Source organism: Metarhizium album (assembly GCF_000804445.1).
Source record: "Metarhizium album ARSEF 1941 chromosome Unknown scaffold_11, whole genome shotgun sequence".
Taxonomy (NCBI): domain Eukaryota; kingdom Fungi; phylum Ascomycota; class Sordariomycetes; order Hypocreales; family Clavicipitaceae; genus Metarhizium; species Metarhizium album.
The window spans coordinates 716,323-728,704 of NW_024467585.1; the positions used below are offsets into that span (position 1 = coordinate 716,323).

The 12,382-nt window shown below is 57.0% G+C and overlaps 3 protein-coding genes across 3 annotated transcripts; all 3 read left to right on the plus strand.

The window, feature by feature from the left end:
- Positions 1-1,092: 1,092 nt before the first annotated feature.
- MAM_04962 (Sugar/inositol transporter) lies at positions 1,093-3,476 on the plus strand (the record flags this gene model as incomplete). The annotated part of the gene is made up of 4 exons (XM_040823760.1): positions 1,093-1,127; positions 1,377-1,472; positions 1,541-2,124; positions 2,194-3,476. 4 exons carry the CDS (start codon positions 1,093-1,095, stop codon positions 3,474-3,476), a joined length of 1,998 nt encoding a protein of 665 aa, XP_040678431.1.
- Positions 3,477-6,355: 2,879 nt separating this feature from the next.
- MAM_04963 (Mechanosensitive ion channel family protein) lies at positions 6,356-9,119 on the plus strand (the record flags this gene model as incomplete). Its single annotated transcript, XM_040823761.1, has 3 exons — positions 6,356-7,739; positions 7,822-8,063; positions 8,166-9,119. The coding sequence occupies 3 exons, from the start codon at positions 6,356-6,358 to the stop codon at positions 9,117-9,119; spliced, it is 2,580 nt and encodes an 859-aa protein (XP_040678432.1).
- Positions 9,120-10,239: 1,120 nt separating this feature from the next.
- Positions 10,240-12,327, plus strand: MAM_04964 (RmlC-like jelly roll fold protein; the record flags this gene model as incomplete). Its single annotated transcript, XM_040823762.1, has 4 exons — positions 10,240-10,307; positions 10,380-10,534; positions 10,593-12,176; positions 12,236-12,327. The coding sequence occupies 4 exons, from the start codon at positions 10,240-10,242 to the stop codon at positions 12,325-12,327; spliced, it is 1,899 nt and encodes a 632-aa protein (XP_040678433.1).
- Between the last annotated feature and the right edge of the window lie 55 nt (positions 12,328-12,382).

Sequence of the window (12,382 nt, forward strand, 5' to 3'; positions counted from 1 at the left end):
GCATAAAAACGGACACACCTCGGATGCTGTGCCGAATGGCAAATCACGCCAATGTCGTTGGATTGCGTCGACTCTCTCCACGTTGGCGGCTGAGCATGAGTGGGAAGGAAGGAACCAGCTGACGGGGGCTTCTTGCCATTCATTGCCTTGCGCACGGAGCAGGTAGGCAACATTAGTAATGACACCTCGAGTCGATTCCCATCTCAGCTTCAGGCACTTTGGCGCCCACACACGCCCGCACGCGCCCGCACAATACCATTTCGCAGTCTGCGCGTTCTATTGAGTGCTGTCGATACTGCCGAGTACTAGTATTATTACCTTGTCGCGTAAAGGCCTGGTGTGTCTAATTCTCAGGCTGACGGGCCAAGCGCCGTCTCTTTGCGGTCGTCTGGTGCAGTATCGTTACCACAAAAACAACGTCGTCTCTTTATGGGATGCTTCTTCGAACTTGCGTCTGGTAGTTATACTTCCAGGTCCTCCCCTGCACACACATCTGCACACACAGCTGCACCCACAGCTGCACCAGGGCTTAAACGAACGAGTCGACCCTTTCCTTGTTTCCTCCGGCCCCCAGCCGAGATCCAGCTGAGCGAGTGGACTGCAGACGGAGTGGGCAGTCGGGCCAAGCCTTTAATTCTCGTCCTCGCTCTTGTACCGAGTCGTTGCTGACCAGACTCCATTCTCCCAAACTTGATTCTTTTCTTTTCTCTCATGAGCACTGGAGCGACACCACGGCATTCGCGGGTTTCCAGACATTTGCGCATCCAAGGCCAATCGGCCGCTGACAGGCGACCACCGATCCCATCCATCTACGGGGTACACCAGACGTGCTCGCAAGGGCCCGACCATCGCCATCACTGTCAAGTGACGCATACTTTGGGGGACCACTCTGGGCTACCACGTTGAACCCGTTGAACCGTTGAACGTTGAACCCGTTGAACCCTCAACCCCAGGTCCCCACCATCGCCGCAACCATTACGGGGCCAACTTCCCCAGATTTCGCTTTGCGTGCCAGCAACAGCGGCCGCGGCTGCCGCCGCTGCTGCTGCTGCTGCTGCAGTAGTAACTAGTAGTACGGAGTAGTTGTCCGTGATGGAGCACTTTGACAGGGTCGAGGAGGTCTCAAAGTACGTTGCAAAAATTCGCCGTTGAATGTAGAGTGCAATTTCGGGATCGGACTTTGCTGTCGGCAAAAGTTGTCACCCGGACATGGCATCAAGGTCCGAGTCTCAGACTCTGATGTGCGACATGGGCTTCGCAGTTTCAGATGGCACAATGATGTGACCCATCGACTATCCTCACATTCCAGCAGCTGTGCCCTGCGTTGACAGGCAATGCTACGCGACTGGGCCTCCGTTTCGCTAATTCACATGTAGTATTTCAATCAACGCAGCCTCCTCGACCGAAGCCGGCCTTCATTCACGATCCGGGTCTGCGCCGTTCGTCAACTTCAACTCGAACATCGAAGCAAAGTACGACGACTGCGTGCTGCCCAAGACAACCCTTGTGTAACTAGTATTTTCTAACCATGCATCCATAGAATCAAGAACCCGTCGGTGGGGATTCCTCGGCGAGTCCTCCTCCATAACGTCGACAATTTCTGCCGCGAAAAGGATCTGGGTGACCACCGCGACTTGATTCGACGGGGTGCGCTTGTAGCACAAGATCCCACCGGGTACGAAGACATCACCGGGCCGCAAGCCCTCAGTCAAGGAGAGATCGAGTCTCTCCGCGCCGAAGTCCTTCACAAGTGGCGGATCCCAAAAGTCCTCTATCTCACCATCATCACCTGCTCAATCGGCGCCGCCGTTCAGGGATGGGACCAGACTGGCTCCAACGGCGCAAATCTCATTTTCCCCCATGTATTCGGCATAGGGAGCCCCAGCGTCCATGACAAGATGATTGTTGGTCTCGTCAATGCTGCGCCCTACATCGGCACCGCTCTAGCCGGGTGCTGGCTCTCGGATCCCATCAACTCCCACTTTGGTCGTCGTGGCACTATTTTTGTCGCCGCCAACTTTTGCCTCTGGCCAGTTCTCGCCAGTGCCTTTTGCAACACCTGGCAGCAGCTGCTTGGCTGCCGATTGCTTCTGGGCGTCGGCATGGGGACGAAAGCTTCCACGGGTGAGTTCCGGCAACGTTGAGGACGTCGATCGCGGCGCGCAAAGATTCGCTGACGGGGATGTGCGGCAGTGCCCATCTACGCCGCCGAAAACTCGCCCGCTCCTATTCGTGGCGCGTTGGTCATGAGCTGGCAGCTGTGGACGGCTTTTGGGATATTCCTGGGAACCTGTGCAAACCTAGCCGTCAGACAAGTAACTGCGGATGCATGGCGGTTGCAACTGGGCTCTGCCTTCATTCCGGCTGTTCCGCTCGCGCTCCTCATCTATTTTTGTCCCGAATCCCCCCGTTGGTACATCAAGAAGGGTCGATACAAGGACGCCATGAGATCGCTCATGCGGCTGCGGAACACGCCTATTCAAGCGGCGCGAGATTTGTATTACATTCACGTCCAGCTTCAGGTGGAACACCAATTCATCGGACACGGCGACTACTTGAATCGATTCGCCGACCTCTTCAAGATCCCGCGAATCCGTCGAGCTACCCTGGCGTCCTTTGTTGTCATGATTGCGCAGCAAATGTGCGGTGTCAACATTATTGCCTTTTATTCGGCCGACGTTTTCACCTCGGCTGGGGCAAGTCAATTTCAAGCTCTGCTGGCCACTTGGGGGTTTGGCCTGATCAACTTTTTATTTGCCTTTCCAGCTATTTGGACCATTGACACGTTTGGGCGCCGGTCCCTCTTGCTGTTTACCTTTCCCCAAATGGCGTGGACGTTGCTCGCTGCCGGGCTATGCAATCTGATCCCGGGAATGTACGGCTTGCACATGGGCTTGGTAGCTCTCTTTGTGTACTTGTTTGCGGCATTCTACTCGCCCGGCGAAGGCCCTGTTCCCTTCACCTACTCGGCCGAGGTGTTTCCCCTGTCTCATCGTGAGGTCGGCATGGCCTGGGCGGTGGCAACGAACCTGTTTTGGGCAGCAGTTCTTTCCATAACATTCCCTCTCATGCTCGACCGAATGGGCGTTGTGGGGACGTTTGGGTTCTACTCGGCCCTCAACATTGCGGCTCTGGTGATGATATTTCTGTTTGTCCCTGAAACGAAGCAACGAACGTTGGAGGAGCTGGATTACATTTTCGCCGTGCCTTCACGAGTGTTTATGCGCTATCAACTCACCGAGGCGCTTCCCTGGTGGATCAAGCGATGGGTTCTGTTCCAAAGGAATGCGGCCCTGAAACCGCTTTATACGCTGGACGTCGCAGAACACCAGGAGGAAGACGAAGAAGACGGCTACGACGGCAGCGACACGGCATTTGAAACCGACAAGGCCAGAGTTGAAATGAAGGACGTCGCAGGATATTCGACAAACATGAGTGCGACGGCAGGCTCGATCCGCCGAAGCAGCAGCAGATGAAGGCCGACCTGCGGCCCTCAATGGCAAAGGCGTTGGTTTTGCACCAATCTGAGCTGGTGTTGACGACGATGACTGCGTTTTCTTTTGGTTGTGCTGGTGCTTGTACCAAGGTTAGGCGCTCGCGGCGATACCCATTCGACATGATTACCCCGACTTGACCTATTGGATATTGGATATCGGATGCTGGATTGGATGAGCGGTTTAGCGAACATGGATGTTTTATTCTATTTTGATCTACTTGTTTTGGTCCCACCTACGGAGGACAAGGTGGCTGACTACTTTTCCCTGGTGTTCGATTGGTGGCATAAAAGCGTTAGCGACACACTCTTTGTCTCAGCTGGGGACCAGTCGACGTCAAATTCCACCTGGGCGGTGGGTCGTCTTGGAGTTGCGGTTTTTTACGTATATTATACGGGAGTACAACGTACGATGGCCTGGTGGTTGGTCCATGTCGTCGTGTGGAATAGGAGGCTTGTCTAGGGCGCAAGAGAAAAACGGGACCGGGCGCGGGCAGTTTCAAGCTCTTTTCTTTTTCCTTTTTTTTTTCCGGTGCAAGTCAAGCGTTCGTCCCGCCAGGCTGGGGCTTATGGCCCATGAATGGATGATGAAAGGGTACGTCGGTACGGAACGGAACGTCTGCGTCAAACGTCGGAAAATTACTAGGTGGGCGCGACTCGGGTTCAAAGATGAATGCTACATTGACGCGGGCCACTGTCCAGGTCCCAGGGTGCATGCTTGTGTGAGGCGGTGGGCGGGGCTGGCTGTTGCAATTTGCGGTGGTGGCTGAAAAAAAAAAAAAGATGAGAGAGGAAAACCAGGACGGCGTGCATCTTTGGCGACGCGGTGAAGCAATTGATCTTGTTGTTCTTTCTTTCGATTTCTTGCTTGCCGGTGCGGCCCGTTATTCGGTGTCTGATGCGGCGTCTGCAGGTCGGCTGAGTGAGTGCTTTATGATGCTATGATTAGAGCTGCACATGTGGGATGACATGTCGTTGACAGCAGGGACTTGGCGTAGCACGGAGTAGCACGGAGCACAACAGACGTGTACCCACTACTTACCTAGGTAGGTACTCAGTACTTGCATGGTTAGCATGAGCACTAGCTGCCACTCCTGCAGGTCCAAATCGCCACTGCCACTGCCGTTGCCAAACTGAGGTTCGGGCACCGCCAACGGCCCAACGGCCAACAGCCAACGGCCAACGTCGCCGGACGGATCGGGGTGATCCAAAACCACCAACAGCAACCTATTCAGACCGTGAATCTATTCACTTGTGTATCTACTTCTCGTCCGCCCCTGCGAGCAGTTGACGACTGTTTTTCATGCCTGGCAAATGACTGTTTTTCATGCCCTTGGCCCGCCACCTGCGGCGTGCCTTGAATATCCGACCAGGAGCCAATCAGCGGCGCCGGAAACACTGGTGATGGTGGCAGCTTGGACCAGCGCCCACATGCCCTGGATGATGCCCAGACGCGCACTTTGCTCTGTACTGTGTACTTACTTTGAGCGCCAGAGAGCTCAGAAGGCTGTCCCCCCGGTGGCCCCCTGTGGCACCTGTGGCGCCGGGACGGTCAGGGCCTGGACCGTCGGAAGGGCACAGTTCTGCGTCCAGTCCCGTCAGTGGTCACCCTCCTCTACTTGAGATGAATATTGGCCGCTCCATGGCACAGCAGACAGAGGGCACTGACCGACTGCAAAGCCGTGGGGCAGTGCCATGTTCAACACCGTTGCCAGCGAGGGATTGACATGTCCTGAGTACCTGCCTACTGAAGTAAGTACTTACTTAGGTGATTACTTGAGTGGTGATACTTGAGCAAATACCTAGAATGTACGGAGTACTCCGGCCCCCGTCGTATCCAGTGCGCAGTGTGGTTGGACAAAGAAACGAGTCAAGTTACACGCAGAGCAGAGAACAAAGAGGAGCCATGTACTCCGTACGGGGTGCTCCGTGCGAAGGAGTACTCTATACTTCGTACCGAGCATGGGCGGAGTATTCAATACTCCACATCTGGCACTCGCCAAGCGGCCCTGGTCAGGTCTTCAGTACTCCGTACGCTGCACCTTGAACATCGCACATTGCACGCGCATCCACGCCTTCGTTTCGTTTCCTCTTCCTTGCCTTGCCTTGCCTTGCCTTGCCTTCCCCTGGCATCTCCGTCGTTTCTGTCTTTTTTTTTATTTGTTTTTGTCCTCTCTTCATCACTCCACTTTCTTTGCTCTTTGGCTCAATTCTTTTATTTGCCCGTCTCTCCTTTATTCGCCATCATCCTTTTTCCCTTTGCCTTGGTGTCTCGTCGTGCTTTTCCTAGAACCCGTCCTTTGTTGAGCAACGTTTTACCAGACGACACACGACCTACCACACAATCGATCGGCTGTCGAGATTTTCCTTCTGCGCCTGAGCCTCGACCAGCACGCCCTCGATCCAATCTGAAGCAGGCCTTCAGTATTACAATTGCATTGCATGGCCAACCACTGAGAGACATCATCCAGCTTTGCTGCTGTGCCACCTGTCTATCCCTCGTTTTTCACCAGCCAATGCTCGTCACAAGGATTGCGAAGGCGGCAGATCCCCTGACCTCTGCTCATACGTGTTACATATACAACTAGTATTTTGCGTCGACATACTCCGTATTGCATCTACAACCAACGGCCCTTGAAGAACACCAAGCCCCCGCCACCATTGACCCGTAACAAGCACAAGCCGTTTCACCTCTGCTCTTGGAAACAATCAACGCCACCAACATCTCTTCGTGGAGGAGGCTGAGACCCTCCGAGACTTGTTCTGCCTCTGCCTTTTTTTCTTGTCATGCCCAGCAGGCACACGTCTCTTGCATCGCGAAATTCGGGCTTCCTTCCTTTGGGAAATCGATCGCGAACCGAAATGAACAACATTGGCATTCCCCTGACCACAGTCAGGAGCAATGCCTCTACCACCGGGGCCCGCAAACCCAACCCTGGAAACACGACGTCGTATGAGTCCTCGGCGGACAATGGCTTCGAAAAGTCCGAAGGCGTGCTGCATAAGCGGCATGCGGGACGCCGGCGGAGAATGGGCAGCGACAAGCTGAGCCGCAGAGGCACCGACAGCTCCGACGAGATTAGCGTCAATGCTCTGGGTAGATTCTACGCCAAGATAGTCGGCTTCTCTGTCATAACTCGTTACATGGTCTACATTGTCCCCGTGGGCATCATCCTGGCGGTGCCTGTTGTGGTCTTCCATTTCACCAAGGTTGGCGACGGCACCTTTGTTGGCGGCAGAGACGGCCCTACCCTCTTCTACCTCTTCCTTTGGATTCTCATCACCTGGTGTACCCTATGGCTGTCCAAAATCGCCGCTTGGGTCCTCCCCAAGCTCTTCATGTTCTTCTGCGGCATCGTCAGCATGGGCGTTCGAAAGTACGCCACCGTCTTGAAGAACATGAGCATCACCCTGTCGCTCTTCTTCTGGGCCCTTGCGGCCTGGCTCTCCTTCAAAGGCCTCTTCAACGACGCCTTGGTCAAAAACCTCGTCTGGGTCGTCAACATGGAGCGAGTCCTCGGAGCCCTGTTTGTGTCTTTGGCCGTGCTCTTGGCGGAAAAGGCTCTCGTCCAGCTCATCGGCGTCTCCTACCACCAGCGTTCCTTTGCCAACCGCATCAAGGCCTCCAAGCGAGAGATCCACCTTCTCGGCCTCCTGTATGATGCCTCGCGAGCGCTTTTCCCCATGTACTGCCAAGAATTTGCAGAGGAAGACTACATCATCAACGATAGTATCGAGATGATGTTGCGCGGGAAAAAGGGCAAGATCATCGGGGGCAACGGCGCCGCCACACCTATGAAGATTATCGGCGACGTTGGCCGGTTCGGAGACAAGGTCACCTCTGTGGTTGGCCACGTGGCCAAGGAGATTACCGGAAAGCAAGTCTTCAACCCCAACTCGGCCCACTCCATTGTCCTCGAGGCCCTCGAGAAGAGGCTCCCGTCCGAGGCCCTGGGACGACGCATCTGGATGTCGTTTGTCCTCGAGGGCAAGGACACCCTGTACCTGGAAGATTTCGAGGAGGTTCTGGGCCCTGCGTACAAGCAAGACGCCGAGGAGGCCTTCAATATGATAGATTCAGACTCGAACGGGGACATCAGCCTCGACGAGATGGTGCGCAAGACGGTCGAGATGGGCACGGAGCGCAAGGCCATTGGCGAAGGCATGAAGGATATCGGGCAGGCCCTCAGAGTCTTTGATAAGGTCTTGATGTTTGTGGTCCTGTTGATTACCATTTTCATTTTTCGTAAGTCAATTGCTGGCCAAAATGGCGCCCACTCGGCGGCGCGGGAAGAGGAACAGCTTCGTCGGCTAACATTTTTTGAAAGTTGCCTTTTTCCGCAGCAGCATCGTCGCCACCATTGCCACGGCCGGCACTGCGCTCCTTTCATTGTCCTTTGTCTTTGCCGTGACCACGCAGGAGTTTCTCGGTTCTTGCATCTTCCTCTTCGTCAAGCATCCGTACGACGTGGGCGACCGCATCGAAGTCGGTGGTACGCAGATGCTGGTTGAGAGGATCTCTCTGCTGTACACTGTCTTCACCAAGACTGCTCAGAACCAGGTTACCCAGGTAAGTCGCCACACACACAACCAAAGTTGTTTTTTTGGGTCTTCTCTCCTCTCGCGCATGGGTGCAGCATGTATCAACTGACTGGTGCCGGAAAAAAAAAAGGTACCAAACATTGTGCTGAATAATCTTTGGATCGACAATGTCACCCGCAGCAAGGCCATGACGGAATCCTTCAAGGTTGACGTGTCGTATGACACGTCGTTTGAAGACATTGAGCTGCTCCGGGCCGAGATGGAAAAGTTCGTCAGGCACCCCGACAACTCTCGTGACTTTAAGCCGGATTTCATTATTGGCGTCGCGGGCGTCGGCGACCTCGACAAGCTCACTCTGGAAATCTCCATCCAGCACAAGTCCAACTGGCACAATGGCATCATCCGGGCCACGCGTCGCTCCAAGTTCATGTGCGCCTTGGCTCTCGCTCTCAAGAAGGTCCCCATCTACGGCCCCGGGGGCGGCGCGGAGCCTCTGGGTGGGCCCGCCAACCCAACTTATTCGGTTGCCGTGACGGACGAGTGGGCTTCCAAGAGCCGTGACGCTGCGGCCCAGGAGAAGGACGCCGCACGCATAGCCCCTCTCGGACCTGGCGAGACAGAAGCCGACAAACGTGCGGCTGAGGAGCACGCCGCGGCGGAACTCAATGCCCGGTCGTTGGCCGTGGAAACCTCGGGGAACTGGGGAGACGTCCGTGACGACCGATCCGTCTCGCTCCGATCGCCCCGGTCGCCGTCCGAAGACCGCCAGCGTGTCAAGGAAATCGAGACGGTCCGCAGCGAGCTCCTCAAGAAGGAGAGCCAGCGTGGGCGTCGAAAAGCCGGCGAGGGACTCCAGACACTGAGTCCCACGGAGACGCATGGGACGCACCCCGCGCAAGGCGCTCGGCTGGGGACGTTTGACGAAGAAGCCCAGACTGGCATCCCGCAGCGCTTCTACAGCGTCGGTCGCAGCCACGAGCCTCGTCTCTCGGAAGGAGAGGAGAGACTGCGCCTAACTGCGTCTCGCAGCGCAGGCGGTTCGGCGCATAAACCATCGCGGGGTCCCTCGCCCGGTCATCGTTGATGGGTGGTTAAGAAGAAGAAGAAAAGATTGGCATGAAGTCATGAATTGGTTGCGGCCGAGCATCACAGTGGTAATTGCATTGGATACATACCTAGTAGGTATAGACTTGGTGGGGTTGCACGCATGTGTACAGAGCATCCTTTTGCACGCATATGAACATGTGTATGGTGTAGTGGCAGTAATCCGAAGGTCACGATTTATCTGGCGAGCGGTTCCGCCGAATGCCCCCCGTCTTTATGGCTGCATGCACCCGCCATGATGTTGGTTCCCTGCGAATATTGACGTGCACGCCAATGTCGTAGTTGCAACTGCTGCGGCCCGTCCCTAAAAGAACATCCTGACGGCCGCGGTGGTGTTGCTCGACAGAACCGACATTGTAGGAAGCTCGGTACGCGCTCCGTCACGAACAAGCCGACGGGGCACAGTCGGCCACAGTCCAGCAGCGCGGAGTAGCTCGGCCGCGTGGCCTCTGCTGGGCACCTACGGCCTGACTAGTGTCTCGTGAGTCGTGTCTTCATCACCGCCTCGACGTGCTTGCGGCTGTGGTGCGCTGGCGATGGGGTATTGGGAGGCATTTGGGTGGTTATTTTGGGGCATTTATTTCGAGACTCTCGATGGGGCAAATAGAGCAAAACAGGACAGATTACATGGCCGTTTGTTGCGAGACTCTCGATTGGGTAGATGGGACAGGACAAATTATATCGTCGTTTATTTCACGAGACTCTCGCAGATTATATCCATCACATATTTATGTCGGTTGTCGGATAAAGGGCGGGGGCGGATGTCGGGGCTAGTCCGCACACTACGCAGGCAGTACACGCCACGGCATACCGCGGGTTGGTGTGGAAAAAGTACCTGCCAAGTAAGTACATAGGTACACCTGACGGCACTCCGTCATGCTGCATCCGACCACTCACGTCAACACGTTGACCGCGTCGCCAAATCTACGACTCAACACCAACCATCGTCATCGCCACCAAATGCCCTGCTGACCTGGCGCTACGCGAAGCCGATGGTTCTCTTGCGTCGGATTCTAGACACCTCTTTATTGTTTGCGAGCAAGAAGCAAGAGGCAATCACATAACCGCACTGGCTTCCACGCTCACCCCCTCCCCCTGCCATGGCGCGGAGCGTCAAACGTCCGCGGATTGAGCCGCAGGCCTTTCACCAGCTCGGAAAGCAGGGCCGGTACGTCACGCACGGGGGAAGCACCTCGTAGAAGTCTGCCTCGCGTGCTTCTCAACTAAGTCCAGACATCAGGAAAACCGGCATCACGCTGCAAGACCGCGGCGAGCGCGACGAACATGGCATGCAGCCCATCGACTCCATCTTCTCCCCCCACGAGGCGAAGCCTGCTTTTGCCGGCGACGATGCCTCAGACGGCTCTGAAGGCGCCGACATGAGCATCGCATCCAGTAGGCACACCCACCAACAAGCACATGCGCCGAGTCGTGGTCGCTGATGCATGGACAGGCAATGGCCCAGGTCCCCAGACACTGCTCAAGAACCGACACAGCATCACGTATCCCATTCCGAAAGGCAAGTCCCCCGTGAAAACGGGGCTGCGCTCTCCCGCCAAGAGGAACCCCCGTTTGGAGTACCCCTCGTCGCCCTCGCGCAGCACCTTGCTCGACGACAACACGGTCACGCGGAAGATTGACTTTGCTGCCCACTCCAACAAACCGCCGAGATCGTCGACTGCCAAGGCTTTTGCCGACGGGCTGGACACGTCGAGGCCGTCTCCCCCTCACACGGAAGACCACGGTGCAAATCCACCCGCGGACCCAGCACCGGGAAGCCAGAACGACCCGACAATGTCAGACATGGTGGAGCAATCTATGCAGCTGGTCAACGCCATGCACAGCGACAACTTTACGGCAGCGGAGCTTGACCAGGGGCAGGACGATTTGCCGCTGGCGGGAGGAGGTGACGACTTTGTGGAAGAGGAGCCACGGCCAACGCCTGCCAGGCCGTCACCGGCGAACCCGTCGCCAATGCAACAGGCCCAGCGAAAGCCTCCGCCCATGCCTGTGCCCTCGATTTTCGGCACGAAGAAACGGGCGTCGGTGGAAATAGTCGAAGAGGGAGAGGAATCCGAGAGGGCGGCGGACCGAGGGGAGGAGGAGCAAAGGCAGGAGGAACGGCCACGCACGAGTATGCCGCCACCACCACCACCACCAAGGCCAGCGCCTTCAGCATCCAGAGAAACCACAGCACCGGCAATACCAAAGCCCAAACTACCAATGCCCAAGACAGAGGTCAAACCGGTGAAGCGCGGAAGAGGCCGGCCCAGGAAAAGCGAGCGACGACCCGCACCCGCAAAGGAAGACGACGACGACGAAGGCGACGAGACCTTTATGGAAATACAGCGCGCCCCGCCGATGCCGAGGGCGAGAGGGCTGGTGTCGGTCCGGAACGAAGCGTCGGACACGCAGACGCGATCCGGACGGCGGTCGTTCCGGCCGCTGGAGTACTGGCGAGGCGAGCGAGTAGTGCGCGGCGGCGGGGAGGCGGAGGCGGAGGGCGCGCAGGACGCGGACAGCGTCGAACCGGGCGACTTCCTCCTCCCGTCGACCAGGCAGGTCATGCGCATGCCCGACGACGCCCCGCCGTCACGGCGCGCACCGAGGAGCAAGACGCGGACCAAGGCAAAGTCGGCGGCGGTCCGAGAGGGCGTCCAGGAAGACGAGGAGCTGGAGGAGTGGGAGATGAACGAGGGCACGATCTCGGGCGACATTGTGCTCTGGGAGCCGGAGCACGAGTTCAACCCGCCCATGGACTCGGACGAGGTCCAGATCGCGCGGGACCGGCTCGCCATCGCGGCGGACGCCATCGAAACGCGCGACATACCCTCGGCCACGTTCCGCTTCGCCAAGACGCTCACGCTGCCCTTTATAGGCGCCGGCGTCGTGGACCTGGCCCCCGGCGCGGAGAAGCGGCCCAAGAACTCGCGCAAGATGCACATGGTCTTCTTTGTGCACTACGGAAAGGTGCTCGTCACCATCAACAGGGAGCAGTTCCGCATATCGGCCGGCGGGACGTGGTTCGTGCCGCGGGGTGAGTGTCTCTATTCCCGGGACTCGTCCGTTCCGGCCTGGTCTGACTGGTGCTTGCAGGCAACTACTACAGCTTGGTGAACGACTACGAAGTTCCCGCGCGGATATTCTTCGCCCAGGCGTGCGAGGTGGCGCCGCCGCCCGAGGAGTAGCGGACGTGGGTGTTGCGTCTGGCAAGCGGACGCGTTGGCGTCGGATACGTGCGTG